At 44.3% G+C, this 21,837-nt stretch overlaps 1 protein-coding gene across 1 annotated transcript in view; it reads right to left on the bottom strand.

Annotated features, from left to right (window-relative positions):
- Positions 1–230: 230 nt before the first annotated feature.
- Positions 231–21,837, bottom strand: part of LOC121584842 (PDZ and LIM domain protein 2) — a 56,511-nt gene continuing 34,904 nt past the window's right edge. Inside the window, exons 7-10 of the mRNA XM_041900997.1 lie at positions 6,378–6,496; positions 2,938–3,086; positions 2,207–2,321; positions 231–1,803 (exon numbers count right to left, since the gene is read on the bottom strand). Of these exons, the coding sequence (XP_041756931.1) occupies positions 1,605–1,803; positions 2,207–2,321; positions 2,938–3,086; positions 6,378–6,496 (582 nt within the window). The 3' untranslated portion in view covers positions 231–1,604. The remainder of the gene's footprint in view (positions 1,804–2,206; positions 2,322–2,937; positions 3,087–6,377; positions 6,497–21,837) is intronic.

Genomic DNA, 21,837 nt, shown 5'->3' with positions numbered 1-21,837 from the left:
ATGCGTTTGTCTGGATTTTCTTGTTGTTATTCTGTCTCTCACTGTTCAAATAAACCTACTATTAAAATTATAGACTGATCGTGTCTTTGTCAGTGGGCAAACATACAAAATCAGCAGGGGATCAAATACTTTTTTCCCTCACTGTACATGACATATTTAAGAAATCGTACAAGCATGAGATCCATTTTAGGATCTGTAGGTAACACAAATGACCAATTCAACTCAAAACACATTTTCAAGAGCATCAAAGATACAATTTATTCTTACAAAACATCATGTGGAAAAAATCTGCTCATCACCAAGTCACAGAGAATAGAAGACCTACTTCCAATAAGTTTTTATATATTCAGAATGTTGTTCCCAATACAGCCAGGTTATAGCACAAATGAACATGACTGTGTCCAGGATGATTTCCCTGGTAAAGACACAGAGGTGGCACCAGTAGGCCAGATGTACCCATCTATAGGATGAGGAGAATGGGCCCACATGGTGTTTATTGTCCAGGGAACTGGAAGGTTTAGCCAACATTACATACTTTTCAACAACATAAGCTGTTGATGGTACAACTGCATAGCATAGCTAACTGTACAAAAGGCCAATATACATGTAGTTCCCCCTTACCCCTTATATATTCTTCTAAAATGAGTAACCTTCATTTGATGTGTTTTCATGAAGTGTGACACTGTGTCTTTCTCTGGGTGTTGCTGTGAAGAAACGGAATATACAGCAATAGCATCAGCAAACGTCTTCACACTAAAAAAGTACTACAAATCATGCAATCCTGTGCACACACATGCCATCAGACGTCGTATGATATGGTACTCTATATTGTTCTATAAAATAAACATTTACAAAAATGTTATTATTTATATATCACATCTTTATATTCCCTTATTTAAAAAAAGCAATAAAGCAAATAAGTATTTCATAATTCCAACTAAATTGATGTGCTACCACAAGGCAAAAGGAAACCCAACAGGCTTGGCTTGGCATTCTAAAGATAAATCCACTAAAACCTTTCAATAGTGATACCAATAGCAGGGGGAAATGGCAGCAACGCAGGCACTTAAACCATCACTTCAAAAGGAATGATTGGAACTCTTGCTCAAGTTGAATCACACATACACACGCAAGCACACACACAAATACACACAACCACAAATACAGTACAAACTTTGACGTAGATGAACTTTCACCCTTTGTAATTTATGTCTTCTTTCTTTCAAATGCCTTGTAATTCAAATGAAGAGTTTGTTTCCCTTCCTCCAAATGGGTCAGCAGGAGATTCAATGCGGTTTAAAGGATAAATGTTACGCTCTGTCATTGATCTGATTCATACACCAGTCCTGTTGTGTAATAGGTTGGTGTAAATGTGGCAGGCATAGCCCACTAAGTTGTCTGAATGAGATACAGCTGTACATTAGCGATAACAATACACCTAAAGGGCTAAAACGGGAGGGCCTGGGAAAACAAAACCTCATAGTAATTGAATGATAAAACTGCAGAGTATAGTTAAATGCTATAGAAATGGCACAACCTCTGATGTGTTGGCCCCCCCACTCCCGTTCCCCAGCCCATGGTCTATTGCTGTAAGTCAGTGAGCTTCAGTGGTGGGGTGAGATGGTGGCACGGGGGGCAGTGCCAAGGCCCTGGTAATTCTCGCGGGCATGCTTCTCACAGAACATCTCCTCTCCCACCCAGAAGTGACCTCGCATCTTTAGGTTGAGACCGCACTCTGGTGTAGCACAGGTGTAGCACTCTGGGTGGCGGAAGCGGTCGTCCATGATGCGCACCGCCTGTGTACTGCAGACAGATGGACACAGTCATACTCAACACAAACATTGTTCCTGCATATTTTAATCTTTGTACATTACGTACACAAACACTGTAGGAAGGCTTATTAATTCAGGTCCTCTGTATTTATGAGGAATAACCTGCACCTTAGGGCAAGGTATCATTGTCAGGGCTTGTATTTGTCAGCAGCTTATTATTACTTATTATTTGTCATCTGTTACGCAATTACCCCTGTGGACAGAGAGAACATGTCACAATTACCCCTGTGGACAGAGAGAACATGTCACAATTACCCCTGTGGACAGAGAGAACATGTCACAATTACCCCTGTGGACAGAGAGAACATGTCACAATTACCCCTGTGGACATGGAGACAGCATGTGACATGAAGTGACGTGTCATAGACTCTTACACAATGCTGGTGCCACACTTCTCACAGGTGTGGTACTTGGGGATTCCGACCCCGGGTGATGTGGGTTTGGGAGGGGTGGGTTTGGGGGAGAGCCCTGGGAACCGCACAACTGCTTCTGCATAGAACAAACCAGAGAGCAACAGAGGAGAGCAGAGTCATTCAGAGCCGACAGCAGATGGTTTTGCATGTACACACTGTCCTCCCGTAGGAGACACTGTTTGTCTGAACACCACCAGTTTATGATCCGGGGGACATACTTCATGACACCAGTGACACATGCTGGTCGTTATCACTTCATAAAACTATTATTACCATCTCCGCTTGTAAAAGTAAAAACAACAACACTCACACACTGCTGTCCATTGAAAACAATGCTCTATGTCAGAGTATGCATGCAAGAGTTTCCTTATCTGACTTTAATTCTGCTTGGACCAGGGGGTGGCCAAATGTATCTATCAATATCTAATAACTGTCTTAGTAGCCAGACAGAACACAAGTTTGATGAAACAATTGAGTAAAATTGTGGTAAATTGTGTTGAATTTGACATAATAACCATTATCCACAAATAACCTCTATCTACCTCTGAGAGTTGATATCCAGTTGACCCATCAAATAGGTTTAAAACGGGACAGTCCATCCTACACAGCTGTTTATTAGATGCGAACAGAACAGCAGCATGACACAGAGAGAGAGAGTGAAGATGAGTGTGTTTATGGGAGGCTCTGCTCACCCTTCTCATCAGACTCCAGAACCTCCTGCAGCATGCGGAAGGTGTTGGACTGTCGAGGGGCCGTGCGAGACTCCTTGTTCTCCTGGATCATCTTGTAGACCTCTGAATCCCGGTCAAACCTCTGCATGGCAAAGTCCGAGCTGGAACTGCTGTGGGAGAGAAAGAGAGGGGATATAGATATTACCTATTACGTAACCATTCAGATAAATAGACTGTTCAGTCAATACATATCTATATACATTCCATGTACAATCTATGTTCTATCTATGTACTGTACATATGTACATTCCGTGTACGGTCGATGGTGTAATCATTTGTCCATATATCTTCAAGGCGATGTGTACATTGTGGGGGACTTATGTGGGGTTAGTTTGAGAGAATCCAGAGGAAATTAAGACAGGGGCAGCAGTCAGCTTTGTGACTGACCTTCTAGCCCAAAGCCCCCAGGCAAGTCACCAAAGCCAGCCTCCAATCTCAGCCCAAACACTCACAACTGAACTGGATCACCTTGCTATCCACGTACAGCAGCAACTGCTCTAGTCTGAAAATGTCCTGCAGGCAAGGTAAAGAAGACATAATGAAAATGCCTGCGTAGAGTGTAGAGTAGACGGTACCATGTTATCAACTAAGTAGCATACATTATTGGTGTAGTGTTTGGGTATTAAGGTGAAGACATTCCAGCTTATGGCTGCCTTTACTAGAAAAAAAGAACATTGGCTTTCTAAAGTAGAACTGTGGCTAAAGCTTTCCAGATACCCACCACCACAGCAGCCATGATTGGCCAAATAAAGTGGGTAATCCTGCTGTTTTACTCCAGGCATTCCAGGATGGAAAGTCACAGAGACGTGACATTTCTATCATGTACCACTACCCCTCTCTCACGCCATCATTACATTTATGACCCACTAGAGCCAATGGACACCTTTTAGCTTTGAGGCAAGATAACTTATGAGGGAACTTAAGCCAATGCATGGTTTGTGGCCATATTGGACAAATGGGAGTGCTTGTGGTGGGACATAGTCTTAAGAGAGTTGACACCTCTGGGTAGTTTCTCTGCTGCCTAGCTAATTAGCAGATTAGCAGGCAGCATAGTAGCACTGCACTTACAGATTTATGAGCAGTACATTCTTAGCCACAGGGGTGGTGGAATATAAAAGTGGTTCACTTTATTGTTCATTCCATAGTAACCGTGTGTGGTTGCCATTGTTATACTTTCCTACCCTATCAACAACTCAGAGAAAAACTACGGACAGAAAGATGACAGTCAAATGTACACACGGACCCATGCACAGACACACACACACACACACAGAATACTGTAGTCAACATTGTTTGCCTGGAGGGAGCCTTTCAGTCAGTCAGGTTATGTGTGAAAACCGGTCAAACAGACCCTCAGTCCACAGGTGCGGTGTGTTGCCATTCACCTGCAGCCAATTGAGCAGAACATCCCTGCTAAGCAGTCAGTAAAAGTCTGCCAACTCCCATCAGCTGGTTCTCCCTCTGTGTTATACTGACTGTATAAATTCCACCTGTGCTGATCTAATCTAAGACAATACCATGGAAAATAATAATCATTCACATTAATCCTGTTTGAGGCACTATGGAAATGTAGAGATACATGCGTATGCCTGTGCATGCATTCATGTGGACTGGAGTTCGTGCCTGCCTTTCATCAGCATTTGGAACTTACTTCCCACTGATGTAACACGGCTGAAACAGGAGATTGCAAAACGATGAGACAAATCTCCAAGTGAACCCAATGCTCAGACCCTTTCCTTTGCATTACAGAACATGGTTCAAATTGAAAACAGACTCCCAAACACACCCTCCAAGTCTTCATCATGCTCCACTCCACCCGCTCAATCCATTTCCCTTTTCCCCTCATTCACAAACCTTATTGACATTACATCTTCAAACCAATGGAAATACTGGGTCAAATGTACTAAGAGCACAAAAGCATGGGAGCAAAGCAAACAACATAACGTCAGAACAGTGAATGGCAGAAAGATACAGATTGAGGGAAATCTATTATGAAAACAGCCATAACTGGCCTAAACTATATCATAATATACTGTATGTATGCATACTCAAAAGAAAAGTTCAACTGGAATAGGCTACACATAACACACAGTATCTTGAAAAGAATATTGTCAGTTGGCTTTCAAGTAAGTACTTTGTAAGACTCCACAACAGTTTGAATGTTTTTAAGAAACCACTCTAGAAATGTGTACATGGAAAAAGCGGGCTTTTCATGTTTCCACAGCCACACTTGGCACAGAGAACCCCTGATTTTCATCTAGTGAAAATACAGGTCTTTAAGCAAGCCTCAGTCAAACAGATGCTATCACTGCTCCCAGCTCCAACAGCATTCTCCAATGTGAGAACAATAGGGCTGTTGGTGTTGTTTGCATTGCTTCATTCAAAAACACAGCCATACTAATTAATTAAAGCCAGTTGTCCCTAAACTCATTACCAAATACAATAAAAGTCAGAAATAACTCACCTCAGAAACAAAGCGGGAACAAAGAGGATAATTATTTTACAACAAGATAATCTTTGCTTTCGGATGTAAGAGTTGTTCTTGGCTGCACGTCTATCCTCAGCTGTGATAACCCAGCAAACACACAAAAACACAAAAACACAAGCACACACCTATTCAACACCAGACAGACACAGGAGAAGAGTGAGTTTCGGACTGAAAGGTGTGCCTTTCGGCTACCACTCATTGGCCTGGAGAGAAAAGAGGCATCTCAGGGAGTTTCTCTAAACCTGTGATTGGCTGAGTCAGAGGGGGGAGAGGCTTGGTGTGAAGGCTGGGGACTACAGAGTGGGGGTCCAATTAGGAGAAGAAGTGAAATAAGACATTTTGGGGGATAAGAGCAAGAGCCTGAGGTGGCTGGGTCTGATGCCATATTCTGACACGTTACATTACTGGCCCAGAGGAGACCCAGCAGAACAGAAATGCTCCTTAAGAACTGCACACAGACACACTCCAACCTTTCCAGGAGGGAGGAACACTGAGTATGGCTAAAAACAGACGACCTGAGAAGCTTTGTAAGGAACAGTTGAACCGGTTTGAAGAATCTCTACTTTCTGGTCTTTTTGGCCGTTGAGTAAATAGCCCTATCAGAGTAAGGTACAATCTACATTTCTAACCGATTAAGTCAATGTTCGATAAAGACAGCTGAATCCTCCAATGCACACTAAAATAGTCTGACTTGTAGCTCCAAGATCAACCACATCTGTTTTGGTTAACTAAGTGCTGTGTTAGGCGTTTTTACATATTACGCTGAATTGCTACAGGAGTTTATTTTACCCTAAGCCTGTTTGTAGTAAGTCATAATCACATATTCAAAATACACAATAACAAAATACGTTAGAGTGGTTAAATTTGTACTGTACATCGTGGTAGATCTGTAGAAGAGTGAGAGTGTTATTACCTGCGTCTGGGGGAGACAGACAGCTCACGGTCAATTGGGCTGTGGGGCAAGTAACGTCCTGGAGGGGTGGGGGTTCGACTGGACACAGAGTTACTCCTGAAGTCGGGAGAGGAGAACTCCTGTGGATACAGAGAGATGTACAGGTCAGACTGGTCTGATCTGCATGGAGCATTTTCTTCTGCTCGGTCAAACCACCTGCAGATGCTGAAACCCAGACGTACACTTTATAGAGTGGAATGAGTTATAGAGTTGAGTAACCTGATGAGACCATGAGAAAGAAAGCACCATGTGATGCAATATCGCCATTAAGAAGTCTGATAAAGAAAGAGCTATATTCCTTTCACTTCCAGGATTTTAATTCATGTTGTTTCCAAAACATTGCTTCATCAAGGGTGGATTGGCATTGAAGAGAATGTTCTAAGCTGAAAAATCACCACAACTAAAGAAAGAGATGAGCCTGGTTGGGGAAAACGTTCTTTAAGCGAATAGACAGACAAAGAGCTGGACACGTCCACATGAATAGGAACAGTCAAGGTCGGAAAGGGAGGGCTCTATGTGACAGAAACTACCTCCCGGGGCCAGTTCAGTTGGGTGCAATGTTAAAGAACATATCTTTTTTTTTTACATTTTGGACACAAAATACTAAAATCACTAGAAATTAACCAATAAAATTATTTAGGAAATCTATTCCCAAGTATTTCCACTCAGAAATAGAGAGATATATGTGATGGTGTACCAATGTAATCAAGGTTTGAAATGATTATGTTTTTGTCAAATACAATATCTGTTTGGGCTTCTTGCGTCAATTTGCAGAGTACAAATTATTTATAATTATGTTCTGGCCCCCCGACCATCTGCTCAAGAAAAAAATCGGCCCGCGCTGAATCTAGTTGATGACCCCTGCCCTAGAGGCACCAACTCCACCAACTTTAAGGACTTTTGGAGATCATTCCACAAAGCAGATTTACCTAACTTGGTAGAGATTGAAGGGATCTCCAGGGTTAGCCATCCCTGAGTGTCCGGGTCTGGTAACTTATACATCTGAAGGTTAACAATGAGGTAAAGGTATGGCAGAAGTTTATGCAAGAGGGCTTTATAGATAAAAATAGCGCAATGCATCGATCTACAAGACTTCAAGGAGGGCCAGCCTACTTTCTGATAGAAAATACAATGATGAAATGTATTGAAATGTATTGTGTAGAACCGATATGATTGTCTGTCATGTAGAACTAGGAATCAAGTCAGCTCTATTAATTTCATTCTACAGTATCTGTTACGTTTTACCTTACTGAATACACCCCAGATGTTCAGAATACACACACACCTGTATGTCTTCACTTCCTCAATCTTATTTATGTACAGTAATGACCTAACTGTTCTAATTCTGGTGCCCATGGTGGAAGGTTGCTACAGTCATCATGACAGATGCTAATAAATGCTCTGATTTGTCATGGTTTTGCTCCTGCCCCTCCCATACTGTGGGTTTGAATGGAGTGATCATGAGACACTCCCAGCATTCCTGTCCTTTTACTAACTCGTCCCTCCTTATCAATCTCACATTTACCTCCCTGCCCTAACTCCATGTGCAGGCTGCCTGCCTGCCCGCTTGCGTCAACCTTGTTAGCTCTTGATTGCTATTTATATCTCAGCTGGGACTCGGCCCCAAGTCCTGATGACAGAGATGCTGTTCGCATGGTAACAGATGTTTGGCATTGGCTCTCTTGTTCGTTTGAAGAGAAGGGGAGAGCCAACTTGTACTTCCATCGCGGATGCCAGATGTCCTACAATTATGCATGGCAGTTATAAACCATTATACCGCGTTGGGAAAGAGCAAATGGCAAACTTTATCAACTTTATCCACCTGGGAGTGCCATGGTTTACTGACAATGCTTCCAACTTCAATTACCTAACTGCTCAATGCAAGAGTACCAGCTTGGCAGGAAGCTACTGCCAATGATGGTGGATAATGAATGTCTCATTAAGGCCATTTACCATGGAAAAAAATTGTCAAGGTTCCCGTCTGTGTAAATGGGCGTTCCCTCTTTCGCGAGAACATACAGTTCCTCAACAATCTCTGGCATGCTCACTCGAAAGAGGGAACGCCCACTGACACAGACAGGATTTTTTTCAATGTGAAACAGCCCAATCACAGCTGCCCAAAAATGAGCCTGTGAGAGGTCTCGCCTTCTCTGGCTACTGCTTCTATTAGGCCGCAAGAGGGAGCTAGAGCGACATCATTGGTTACAGCCAAGCAGTAGAGCCCTAGAGATCCTGAAAATATGGGACTGAATGGCTGTGTGTGTGTGTGTGTGTGTGTGTGTGTGTGTGTGTGTGTGTGTGTGTGAGAGAGTGAATGAGTGTATGCATGAGTTTGAGCGTGCGTTTGGTATGCACACATGTGTGCAGGTTTAATGGTATTATGTGTTTCCTATATGGTGTCGGTGTGTGTTCGAAGAGAATTTCACCCCAGGGACATGGGGCACGCAGAACACAGAGCACACCTGGTCCACTTCTGAGCAACTCATAACTCAGCCCAGACACTTTTACTGTCAGGAATCCCAGAAAACAGATAGATTTTATTACAGTGCTATGCACTGCATCTAACTGTGACCACCTGAGATCAGATCCAATTCTAAAAGTCTCTCAGACACGCAACAAAATCATTATTTTCTATGGGATATTCAGCTAAATAAAAAGTGAAATGAAGGTTGAAAAGTGAAGGCTACAAAAAAGATCGGTCACACTTTATTTGGATAGTCCATCTGTAAATGCACTAAAGATGGTCATACTATCAACAAACTATCTGTTGATAAGCAACTGACTATCTGTTGATAAGCAACTGCTTGCTAAGGTTATGGTTAGGGTAAGGTTTATATTAAGGGTTAGGGCAGGGTTCCCCAATAGGCAGACCACGGGCCAAATTCGTCCCGTGGCTGATTTTATTTGGCCCCTCAAGTTCAGAGCAAAATGAATAAATACAGTGCATTCGGAAAGTATTCAGACCCATTTACCTTTTCCACATTTTCTTACCGGCATTATTCTAAAATGTATTAAATAGTTTTTTTCCCCCTCATCAATCTACACACAATACCCCATAACGACAAAGCAAAAACAGGTTTTTAGAAAACAGAAATATCACATTTACATTTACTTTGTTGAAGCACCTTTGGCAGCGATTACAGCCTCAAGTCTTCTTGGGTATGACGCTACAAGCTTTGCACACCTATATTTGGGGAGTTTCTCCCATTCTTCTCTGCAAATCCTCTCAAGCTCTGTCAGCTATTTTCAGGTCTCCCCAGAGATGTTCGATCGGGTTCAAGTCCGGGCTCTAGCTGGGCCACTCAAGGACATTCAGAGACTTATCCCGAAGCCACCTCTGCATTGTCTTGGCTGTGTGCTTAGGGTCGTTGTCCGGTTGGAAGGTGAACCTTCGACCCCAGACTAAGGTTCTGAGTGCCCTGGAGCAGGTTTTCATCAAGGATCTCTCTGTACTTTGCTCCGTTCATCTTTCCCTTGATCCTGACTAGTCTCCCAGTGCCTGCCGCTGAAAAACATCCCCACAGCATGATGCTGCCACAACCATGCTTCACCGTAGGGATGGTGCCAGGTTTCCTCCAGACGTGACGCTTGGCATTCAGGCCAAATAATTCAATCTAGGTTTCATCAGACCAGAGAATCTTGTTTCTCATAGTTTGAGAGTCCTTTAGGTGCTTTTTGGAATCTCCAAGCAGGCTGTCATGTGCCTTTCACTGAGAAGTGGCTTCCGTCTGGCCACTCTACCATAAAGGCCTGATTGGTGGAGTGCTGCAGAGATGGTTGTCCTTCTGGAAGGTTCTCCCATCTCCACAGAGGAACTCTAGAGCTCTGTCAGAGGTCCCATTGGGTTCTTGGTCACCTCCCTGACCAAGGCTCTTCTCCCCCGATTGCTCAGTTTGGCCAGGCGGCCAGCTCTAGGAAGAGTCTTGGTGGTTCTAAACTTCTTCCATTTAAGAATGATGGAGGACTCTTTGTTCTTGGGAACCTTCAATGCTGCAGACATTTTTTGGTACCCTTCCCCAGATCTGTGCCTCAACACAATCCTGTCTCAGAGCTCTACAGACAATTCCTTCGACCTCATGGCTTGTTTTTTTGCTCTGACATGCATTGTCAACTGTGGGCCATATATAGACAGGGGTGTGCCTTTCCAAATCATGTCCAATCAATTTCATTTACCACAGGTGGACTCCAATCAAGTTGTAGAAACATCTCAAGGATGATCAATGGAAACAGGATGCACCTGAGCTCAATATAGAGTCTCATAGCAAAGGGTCTGAATACTTATGTAAATAAGCTATTTCTGTTTTTATTTTTTATAAATGTGCAAAAATGTCTAAAAACCTGTTACGCTTTGTCATTATGGGTATTGTGTGTAGATTGATGAGGGGGGAAAACTATTTAATACATTTTAGAATAAGGCTGTAACATAACAAAATGTGGAAAAAGTCAAGGGGTCTGAATACTTTCCGAAGGCACTGTATAATAATGATTACTGGAAAATCACCAGAAAACCAGCTCAAAGTTATTTTTATTTACAAAATCTGTTCCCAGGTATTCCCACAGATAAATAGAGAGGCATATGTGATCGTATTCCAATGTAATCAAGCTTTGAAATTATTCTGTTTTTGTCAAATACTAAATCTATTTGGGATTGTTGCTGTCAATTTGCAGCGTACAAATGATTTATAACCATGTTCTGGCCCCCCGAACAATCCGCTCAAGGAAAATTGAATGTAATGGGTTGGTAAGGGTTAAGGTTAGAGTTAGGGCTAGGGTTAGGGTAATGGTTAAGTTTAGGGTTAGGATAAGGGTTAAGGAATGTCCACCAGAGCTGTTGCCAGAGAATTGAAAGTTCACTACCATAAGCCTCCTCCAACATCTTTTTAGAGAAATTGGCAGTACGTCCAACCGGCCTCACAACCGCAGACCACGTGTATGGCATTGTGTGGGTGAGCGGTTTGCTGATGTCAACTTTGTGAGCAGAGTGCCCCATGGTGGCAGTGGGGTTATGGTATGGGCAGGCATAATCTACGGACAACGAACACAATTGCATTTTATCTATGGCAATTTGAATGCACAGAGATACCGTGCCATTCATCCACCGCCATAACCTCATGTTTCAGCATGATAATGCACGGCCCCATGTCACAAAGATCTGTACACAATTCCTGGAAGCTTAAAATGTCCCAGTTCTTCCATGGCCTGCATACTCACCAGACATGTCACCCATTGAGTAGTTTGGGATGCTCTGGATCGATGTGTATGACAGCGTGTTCCAGTTCCCGCCAATATCCAGCAACTTTGCACAGCCATTGAAGAGGAGTGGGACAACATTCCACAATCAACAGCCTGATCAACTCTATGCAAAAGAGATGTGTCGCGCTGCATGAGGCAAATGGTGGTCACACCAGATACTGACTGGTTTTCTGATCCATGCCCCTACTTTTCTTTTTAAGGTATCTGTGACGAACAGATGCATATCTGTATTCCCAGTCATGTGAAATCCATAGATTAGGGTCTAATGAATTTATTTAAATTGACTTGATTTCCTTAAATGAACTAGAACTCTGTAAAATATTTGTCAATGTTGCATGTTGTGTTTATATTTTTGTATCTAGAGAACAGCATGTATGACTCAGAGAGTTTACAGACTTTCCTGAGCAGTATTATCATCAGCAGATTGTTTGGGCGGCAGGTAGCCTAGCGGTTACATCATTAGGCCAGTAACCAAAAGGCTGCTAGTTCAAATCCCTGAGCCGACAAGGTGAAAAAGCTGTTGTTGTGCCCTTGAGCAAGGCACTTAATCCTAATTGCTCCAGGGTCACCCACTCTCTGAGGGTGTCTCATGCGATATGCAAAAAACTAATTTCCAATTGACATTTGAAATAGGACAAATACAGTGGGGGAAAAAAGTATTTAGTCAGCCACCAATTGTGCAAGTTCTCCCACTTAAAAAGATGAGAGGCCTGTAATTGGTACACGTCAACTATGACAGACAAAATGAGAAAAGAAAATCCAGAAAATCACATTGTAGGATTTTTTATGAATTTATTTGCAAATTATGGTGGAAAATAAGTATTTGGTCAATAACAAAAGTTTCTCAATACTTTGTTATATACCCTTTGTTGGCAATGACACAGGTCAAACGTTTTCTGTAAGTCTTCACAAGGTTTTCACACACTGTTGCTGGTATTTTGGCCCATTCCTCCATGCAGATCTCCTCTAGAGCAGTGATGTTTTGGGGCTGTCTCTGGGCAACACGGACTTTCAACTCCCTCCAAAGATTTTCTATGGGGTTGAGATCTGGAGACTGGCTAGGCCACTCCAGGACCTTGAAATGCTTCTTACGAAGCCACTCCTTCGTTGCCCGGGCGGTGTGTTTGGGATCATTGTCATGCTGAAAGACCCAGCCACGTTTCATCTTCAATGCCCTTGCTGATGGAAGGAGGTTTTCACTCAAAATCTCACGATACATGGCCCCATTCATTCTTTCCTTTACACAAAATGTAAATGTAATATCAGTCGTCCTGGTCCCTTTGCAGAAAAACAGCCCCAAAGCATGATGTTTCCACCGCCATGCTTCACAGTAGGTATGGTGTTCTTTGGATGCAACTCAGCATTCTTTGTCCTCCAAACACGACGAGTTGAGTTTTTACCAAAAAGTTCTATTTTGGTTTCATCTGACCATATGACATTCTCCCAATCCTCTTCTGGATCATCCAAATGCACTCTAGCAAACTTCAGATGGGCCTGGACATGTACTGGCTTAAGCAGGGGGACACGTCTGGCACTGCAGGATTTGAGTCCCCCGGCGTAGTGTGTTACTGATGTAGGCTTTGTTACTTTGGTCCCAGCTCTCTGCAGGTCATTCACTAGGTCCACCCGTGTGGTTCTGGGATTTTTGCTCACCGTTCTTGTGATCATTTTGATCCCCACGGGTGAGATCTTGCGTGGAGCCCCAGAACAAGGGAGATTATCAGTGGTCTTGTATGTCTTCCATTTCCTAATAATTGCTCCCACAGTTGATTTCTTCAAACCAAGCTGCTTACCTATTGCAGATTCATTCTTCCCAGCCTGGTGCAGGTCTACAATTTTGTTTCTGGTGTCCTTTGACAGCTCTTTGGTCTTGGCCATAGTGGAGTTTGGAGTGCGACTGTTTGAGGTTGTGGACAGGTGTCTTTTATACTGATAACAAGTTCAAACAGGTGCCATTAATACAGGTAACGAGTGGAGGACAGAGGAGCCTCTTAAAGATGAAGTTACAGGTCTGTGAGAGCCAGAAATCTTGCTTGTTTGTAGGTGACCAAATACTTATTTTCCACCATAATTTGCAAATAAATTCATTAAAAATCCTACAATGTGATTTTCTGGATTTTTTTTCCTCAATTTGTCTGTCATAGTTTACGTGTACCTATGATGAAAATTACAGGCCTCTCTCATCTTTTTAAGTGGGAGAACTTGCACAATTGGTGGCTGACTAAATACTTTTCCCCCCACTGTATAAGCACCCACCAAATTATTATTATTTATGTGACTCCCTTCCCAGCCTCGTCATCAGTTGGCATTAATGCCCACACAAGCCCATCCCAGGAAAAGTTGTGTCTCCACCCCACCCTTCTCCACTCCAGCTCCCAGCACCAGAACAGGCCTGAGGCCTGGGGCATGGGCACTGGTGGAGCCAGGGACTCTCTGTCTCCATAACCACCAGCACCCGCTTCCAATTGAGAAGCTCTTTGAACAATGGCTCTGCTCTCAATCGGTCCAGTTTTCCTTTTCTTTTTCCAGTGCTTGTGCAGATCGCTGCTCACTGCTCTTTGCCAGGAAGCTTTTACCCGGAACGATCAGCAGAATTGCTCACTGTAATTCCTCTCAGGGTCGAATTTCCCCAGAAACAAGGGCCAGATATTGTTAGTTATTACTCCCTCCATATAATCTTTGAATAAGTGCAGAAACCCTCTCCCTTCTCCTCCTGATATTAGCTACAGTAGTAAAAATGTCATAGTCTTGTGATGAACATTTCCTATTGAAATCCTTTCTAATGGCTACATGTCATCTTAGGCTAACCTGTAGTTGTAATTTTATAAAAATCTTGCTAATGAAGAAATAAGAGTCCAAATCTAGGATGGTTACATCTTAGAGAACATCTTTAATTCCTCTGAGATTCGATGAAGTCTCCTGACAGTATCAGTAACCAACTGAAGCCATATTTTCAGAACCAAGTTTAGCTAGTCAAGCGAGTGAGTGCTTTAATCACAGCTGTGATCCATGAGGCATGAGGGGAACAAAGGAATAAAGAAAAAAAGCTAAACAAAAGCAACATACAGGCACGGGAAAACAAGGTTGGACGACGACAGGGACTAAGCAGCTGCGATTGAGTTTGACCATAGATGGGCTCGACAGCTTGGTCTGGAGAAGTAGTGGAGTTTGGGCAACAACACTGCTCTACTCTCCTCTGTGCTCCTGACCTTTTATAGAAGCAGCCATGGCACCTCAGATGGCAGCGATTCCCCCTGTGGATTCCCCAGGGGATGCCACTCACTGGCAGAGGGGCACCGCCAGCCGGGCACAATGGCTGTTTGTCTTGGAGAAGGTGAATGGTGTTGGGAATGTCGAAAGCCAGGGAACATAAAATCAGCAGGCAATTATTCTTGGATCCTCTGACTGGCTGGCTGGCTGACTGACTGACTGACTGACTGGGGAGAAAGCCCTCCCTGATTAGACCTGCTCTGAACTGTAATCATAAGCTCTTAACGAGCTCTGGGTCAAAGCCTGAGGTGTGCACAGGACAAATTACACTTCGAAGCCAAACTCTGAACTTGAAGTTAACTTTTGAATCTACATGCCACTCAGATGATGCCACTCTCGTCTTGCTGCTATTTTCAATTTTGCCACTGAAATCTGCTGTCATATTTGATTAAAGAAATCAACTACAGAGAATACAGTTACGTGCTTATTCCAAATGCTCTAGAAAAAACCTAAGGAATAAAGACAACACAGGCCCAAGCCATATCTCAATCCAAGGACATGGAAGGAGGATGGAGTAAGTGAGTGAGTGAGTGAGTGAGTGAATTAATTAATAAATGAAAGAGAAAAGAGAGAGAGAGAGAGAGAGAGAGAGAGAGAGAGAGAGAGAGAGAGAGAGAGAAAGAAAAATCATGAGTGAGAGAGAGCACAAAAGAGAGAGTTCTGAATCTGAAACTCAAAACTGCCTCAGTCTGGGATTGGAGACACAAACAAACAGGAAATGGAAAATAGAAGCAGGGGCAGCTGTTTCAGATCAGGGCCCATGGGAGACATGGGACATTGGCATCTCTTTTACATTTTGGGAGCGGAGAAGCTCTCCATCAGAATCCAGTCGGAGCCACCGCGCATCATCATCATCATTATTACCACCCTGCAGCTTCAATTACAGGGCATGGGCCAGCAGACAGGTGCAGATGACGCACAGAAGACGCTACAACTTTATTTTGTTGACTGCTGTATGAAAACACTTACATTAACATAAATATGGGACAATCATCCAGGGGATGTCAGGAGTCCTCGCGTATACTGTAACTGGTCTCATAAGGGGAGCAGTCCACCCACCCAGCCAGCAGCCGGTCTGCCTGCCACCAACAGGCACAGATACAGTGAGAAAAACTGATGCCAGGCAGGCTGAGAGAGAGTTTATTTATCCTTGGAGGGAGCTATGAGCAACACATTTTTCAACCTTATTACATTCCCCACAAGGCTCCAACTGAAGCTGCATATCAAACTCATCTGGAGTTCATTATGGTTTTGTTAAATCGCTGGACATTTAATTTATGATCGGCAGAATCCACCATTTCATTCAGTGCATTAGGAAAGTATTCAGACCCCTTTTTTCCACATTTTGTTACGTTACAGCCTTATTCTAAAATGGATTTTAAAAAATCTATCTACACACAATACCCCATAATGACAAAGTGAAAACAGTTTTGACATTTTTGCAAATTTAATACAAAAAAAAACTGAAACACCTTATTTCCATAAGTATTCAGACCCTTTGTTTCCATTGATCATCCTTGAGATGTTTCTACAACTTGATTAGAGTCCACCTGTGGTAAATTCCATTGATTGGACATGATTTGGAAAGGCACACACCTGACTATATAAGGTCCCACAGTTGACAGTGCATGTCAAAGCAAAAATCAAGCCATGAGGTCGAAGGAATAGTCCGTACAGCTCCGAGACAGGATTGTGTCGAGGCACAGATCTGGGGAAGGGGTACCAAAAGGTTTCTGCAGCATTGAAGGTCCCCAAGACCACAGTGGCCTCCATCATTCTTAAAATGGAAGAAGTTTGGAACCACCAATACTCTTACTAGAGCTGGCCGCCCAGCCAAACGGAGCAATCGGGGGAGAAGGGCCTTGGTCAGGGAGGTGACCAAGAACCCGATGGTCACTCTGACAGAGCTCCAGAGTTCCTCTGTGGAGATGTGAGAATCTTCCAGAAGGACAACCATCTCTGCAGCACTCCACCAATAAAGCCTTTATGGTAGTGGCCAGATGGAAGCCACTCCTCAGTAAAAGGCACATGAAAGCCCGCTTGGAGTTTGCCAAAAGGCACCTAAAGGACTCTTAGACCATGAGAAACAAGATTCTCTGGTTTGATGAAACCAAGATTGAACTCTTTGGCCTGAATGCTAAGCATCATGGCTGGAGGAAACCTGGCACCATCCCTACGGTGAAGCATGGTGGTGGCAGCATCATGAAAGATGAACAGAGCAAAGTACAGAGATCCTTGATGGAAACCTGCTCCAAAGCGCTCGAGACCTCAGACTGGGGCGAATGGTCACCTTCCAACAGGACAATGACCCTAAGCACACAGCCAAGACAATGCAGGAGTGGCTTCGGGACAAGTCTCTGAATGTCCTTGAGTGGCCCAGCCAGAGCCCGGACTTGAACCCGATCGAACATCTCTGGAGAGACCTGAAAATAGCTGTGCAGCGACGCTCCCCATCCAACCTGACAGAGCTTGAGAGGATGTGCAGAGAAGAATGGGAGAAACTCCCCAAATACAGGTGTGCCAATCTTGTAGCGTCATACCCAAGAAGAATTGAGGCTGTAATCGCTGCCAAAGGTGCTTTGAGTAAAGGGTCTGAATATTTATGTAAATGTAATATTTTTTAAATTATTTTTGCTTTGTCATTATGGAGTATTGTGTGTAGATTGAGGAGGAATAAAAAAATAAAAATAATAATTAGGATAAGGCTGTAACATAACAAAATGTGGAAAAAGTCAAGGGGTCTGAATACTTTCCGAATGCACTGTACACTGCATAACAATGAGAGGCACCACTGAAAAAGAAAAACAACCAAGATGCACATACCAATTTAAGACTTGGAAAAAGGGAATTGTGTTGGGAGGTTGCACTGAATGTTTTTGTTGAAGAAATGTTAATATCTATGGAGACCTCGTTGGAGGTGATGTTCTGACTAGAGGTAATTAGTCTCTCTCTCTCTCTCTCTCTCTCTCTCTCTCTCTCTCTCTCTCTCTCTCTCTCTCTCTCTCTCTCTCTCTCTCTCTCTCTCTCTCTCTCTCTCTCTCTCTCTCTCTCTCTCTCTCTCTCTCTCTCTCTCTCTCTCTCTCTCTGAGAAAATGTAATGAATTAATATTTCTATTATGTTTCATCATTAATCCCATGGATAGTATTAAACTGGATGGACATTTACAGTGTGACTGACTGCAGCAACGTTTTGCTTTACATTTGTACCTGGAGGGACACTTTTACCTCCCTAACAATTATGATTTATTACAAACAAATGGAGCCATGGCAACCATTATCCCAAACTCAAGGTGATATCCTGCGTAAACTAGAGAATATATGCTGACGTGTCAGTTTCTGCTGGAACAAGGGGCAGTTATCCACACGGTTACCTTGACAACAACTTACGGAATGTGCACATACCATTTGACCGCCTGAGTAAACCGCATTAACTAATAAAAAGGTCCATATCTCCTGGCCAAAATCCCCCCATAAAGCGTGTGGGGCCAGCAACGTCCCCAGCTCAGCGGAGAGTGAGCCCAGCCCAGGGGCCTGGGAGGCAGGCAGGGGAAATCTGAAGTGCCCCAGTTAACTTTTCCACTTCAGGGGAAAGAAAAACAACGGTGCTGATCATCAGTGGGGATGTGAAGAGGCATGCTGCCTGCCGAGGGGCCACAATGGACCCTGCCTTAATGGGCAGAGTGGCCAGAGCCCACATGAAAAGGCCTCACTCTGTGGAAAAGAGAAAACATCCCCCCTCCCCTCCACTCCACTCTCCACCACCTCCACACTGGCTTTAGCCTGCCCGTTAGACAGCACACCCCAGGCCAGACAGCAGCTCTGCTCATGTCAGACCTGAAATAGCACATCAGTCCTGGCGATGTCTTCTCAATCTGTTTGGATATGGTGGTGGGGAGGAAGAGTGGGGAGACAGCAAGGAGGAGAGGGGAGAAAGAAGGAACGCTAAGGTATATTTTAGAAGTTGATCTGGAAGAGAGCTTTCTGAATATTTTTATCTCAGGCTAAAGAAAGCGGAGAGAGCAATTTCAAGTAAAAACCTTTGACTCGACTTGAACAACATCTAGTGACATTCCTACTGCTGTATGCCAAGCCTCCATCTCCCTGCTCCACAGTAACAACCACAGCTTTGCACTCCAACTCGCCACACCCCCCAAAATAGACTGGGGTGAAACCAGTGGCTTGTGTGCAGGCTGGCCTGCTGCGAGCCTGCCTGCCCATTGGGACGTACAGTATGGGTGGAAGGAGGGATAGACAGATAGGTGATTGGAGGGGTTGTCCTCCCCTGGATAAAGAGTTTAGTGATGCATGTCATTCCCCCAAGGTCAGCCCGCCCAGTGTGGTCATTGTGGGGCCCATGATGAGTGTCACAGTGAAGTTGGCCATCCTCCAGTATGATGGTTATTTATACAGTAACCATCCCGTCCCCGACACAGGATGAGGCAGCCCACCAAGGCTACCCTCAGGGCCCACAGAGTGTAGAACTGGAAACCCAGACCAGTGATCCTGCCCCTAATGGCCCAATGACGAGCCATGTCTTCTGAAAAGGCAGCTCGGTTTTGGCCCTGCTCGTCCCAACAGGGATGCCGTTGTGGTCACTTCCTGATGTTATGAACAGACGCACTGCTTCCTTCTGATTCCTGGAGGTGACCAGCAGCGGGACCAGCTCAGCTACAGCTACAGCTCCAGGCTTGGCTCAGGGTATCCTAGGAGGAATCCGGGACCTGCTCCAACTGTCCTCTTTAGTAGGCTGGCCTCTTCCTTTTGTCATGGTGTGCCGGTCCAGCAGATTGGCTAGCTAGTAGCTAGCACAGGACACAAGCAGTCATGTGCCATAACAGAATGTTGCAAAATAAGATAATACTACTAAGCCTACCTAGATTGCAGGAACAACTTTCCATGTACTGTATTTCAGTACATGGAAATTATCTCCATCCATCAATTTGGGAGCCAGGCTAATGAACCATCCAACCCAAAACGAAAAACGAATATTAAGCTTTTTTTGTGCATTAACATTACTGTTCATTTGATATCTTTATCAAGCCCAATGGAAGGTCATTGTCATCAGTAATGGTGGCTGAATATGGGCCTCTACACAGCTACTGTACTGTATGTTCTGGTTTCAGCAGGAGCCAGATCTCTGAATCCATTGTGCATGAGTGACGTATGGTGCTGTCAACTCTGCTCAGTCTCCTCATCGTTCCAGTGTGGGTTTCTGGGTCGGGTACAATGGGTATCTCTGTGCTGGAGCTGGTTGTATCGTATTGGAGAGGGAGGTGATGGTTTTGGGGAGTTGTTTGGAAATGGCAGAGGCCCTCCCGTGTCCCAAGTGTCTCTCTGCCCCTCTCCACCCTCCTTGCCCATCTCCTAGAGCTCCCCAACCGCCCCATCACACAACGCCAGGCCTCGTAAGGCTGGGGAAATCCAACACCAGCCTCCCAGAGCCACTATTGTACAGGGCATTATCTCAGGTTATCCAACACCCCGGTAAATGGGGGATCCAGCCGCACATCCCATTTTCTTCACTTGGAGAGCCAAAACAGGGGTGGAAAAGCCTTTTAGACGCTTTTCAGAGTGGCTGATCACCTGATACAGCAGTACTCTGCACCTCTCAGGCGGGACAGAGGGCCTTGTCAGGGGAGAGGAGGCCCCGCTGCTCACTGGGCTGCAGCGTTCCTGCCAGCAAGTCAAGAGTAGCACAACACTACAGCACAGTGTGTCCATGCAGGCAGGGCAGGCCTCTTCCCAGCCGTTTACCCGCCGCGCATACTGAAAGGGCTCCACTCACTAATCACACATCCTGGGTGGGAGGCTTGTCTCCTCTTTCAGACCAGAGAGACCTCCACTGGAGGAAGAGCCCCACCAAAATCCCCCCTCATCCACCGGTGTGGATCCTAGTTAACAGAAAGCTGTCCGGCTTTGAGGAGAGCTCTCCAAGACAGGCTCCAGCCAAGCCACAGTGGAGGCGGAGTGGGTGAAGTGGTGACTGAGGGCTCCCAAGGTACTGTCTGTAGACAGTAGGTCAGCCCTGTCAAACCACAGCAAGGAGAGGACACTAATACTGCTAACATGTGTTAGATGTACAGGTCTGACAAACAACCAAAAACATATATCTAACATTTCCTGTCTCTTCAGTTCAAAAACACGGTAGTGTGTGACTCCAAACATTTGGTTAAACAGGGAAAAAAAGAAAAACAAGTTGATACTGGAGTGGATTGAGACAGAAGGAATGTGATGGCTCCCTGAGGGGGTGAGAGAGGGGAAATGGATTCCAAACTTGAGATGAAGAACGAGGGAAAAGGGTGAGCTTATCCTGAAAATGTCAGAAAAGGTTGTGAGCAAAGATTCCAGACCCTTTGGCCCACCTGCCTTCATAAATACCACAAACATGTAAGGTCATCTCAGACAGCCACGCATGACAGAGGAGCATGTAAGTCAGCGCATTCCTTAAAAGGCTGCTGATAAAGCTCTCAGTCAACTAAATAGCCCCTAATAGTCGACACTCCAGTCTGCCTGGGGCGTCTGTGATACATAGCTTCAAAACATCTCATAACACAACAGTGTCCTTAGGAACGGTCTGCTCTGCATGGTATCCAATCAGGGAACTGATTCATGTCTGCAAATACAGACATCTCTGCACCCTCCCCTCCTCAGGACAACCTTTTGGAGTATACCAACATGCCATACACAGCTAATAATCTTAAATCACATAATATAGAGTGACTGAATTTGACTGAACTTGAAGGAATGCAGCTTGCTACATAAGGTGATTTTCCAGTCAAAAACTCCTGTTCTAGAAATAGGACAGACATACCACACTGGGGAGAGGATTGACCAGACCCCCAAAGGAGTGTTGATAGACAGCTTGATAGTGATGATAATTGTAACATCTGTCAGCTAT

Source organism: Coregonus clupeaformis, chromosome 16 (genome assembly GCF_020615455.1).
Source record: "Coregonus clupeaformis isolate EN_2021a chromosome 16, ASM2061545v1, whole genome shotgun sequence".
NCBI lineage: Eukaryota > Metazoa > Chordata > Actinopteri > Salmoniformes > Salmonidae > Coregonus > Coregonus clupeaformis.
The sequence above is the reverse complement of the archived record's forward strand: the minus strand, read 5'-3'. Positions and strand labels throughout refer to the sequence as shown.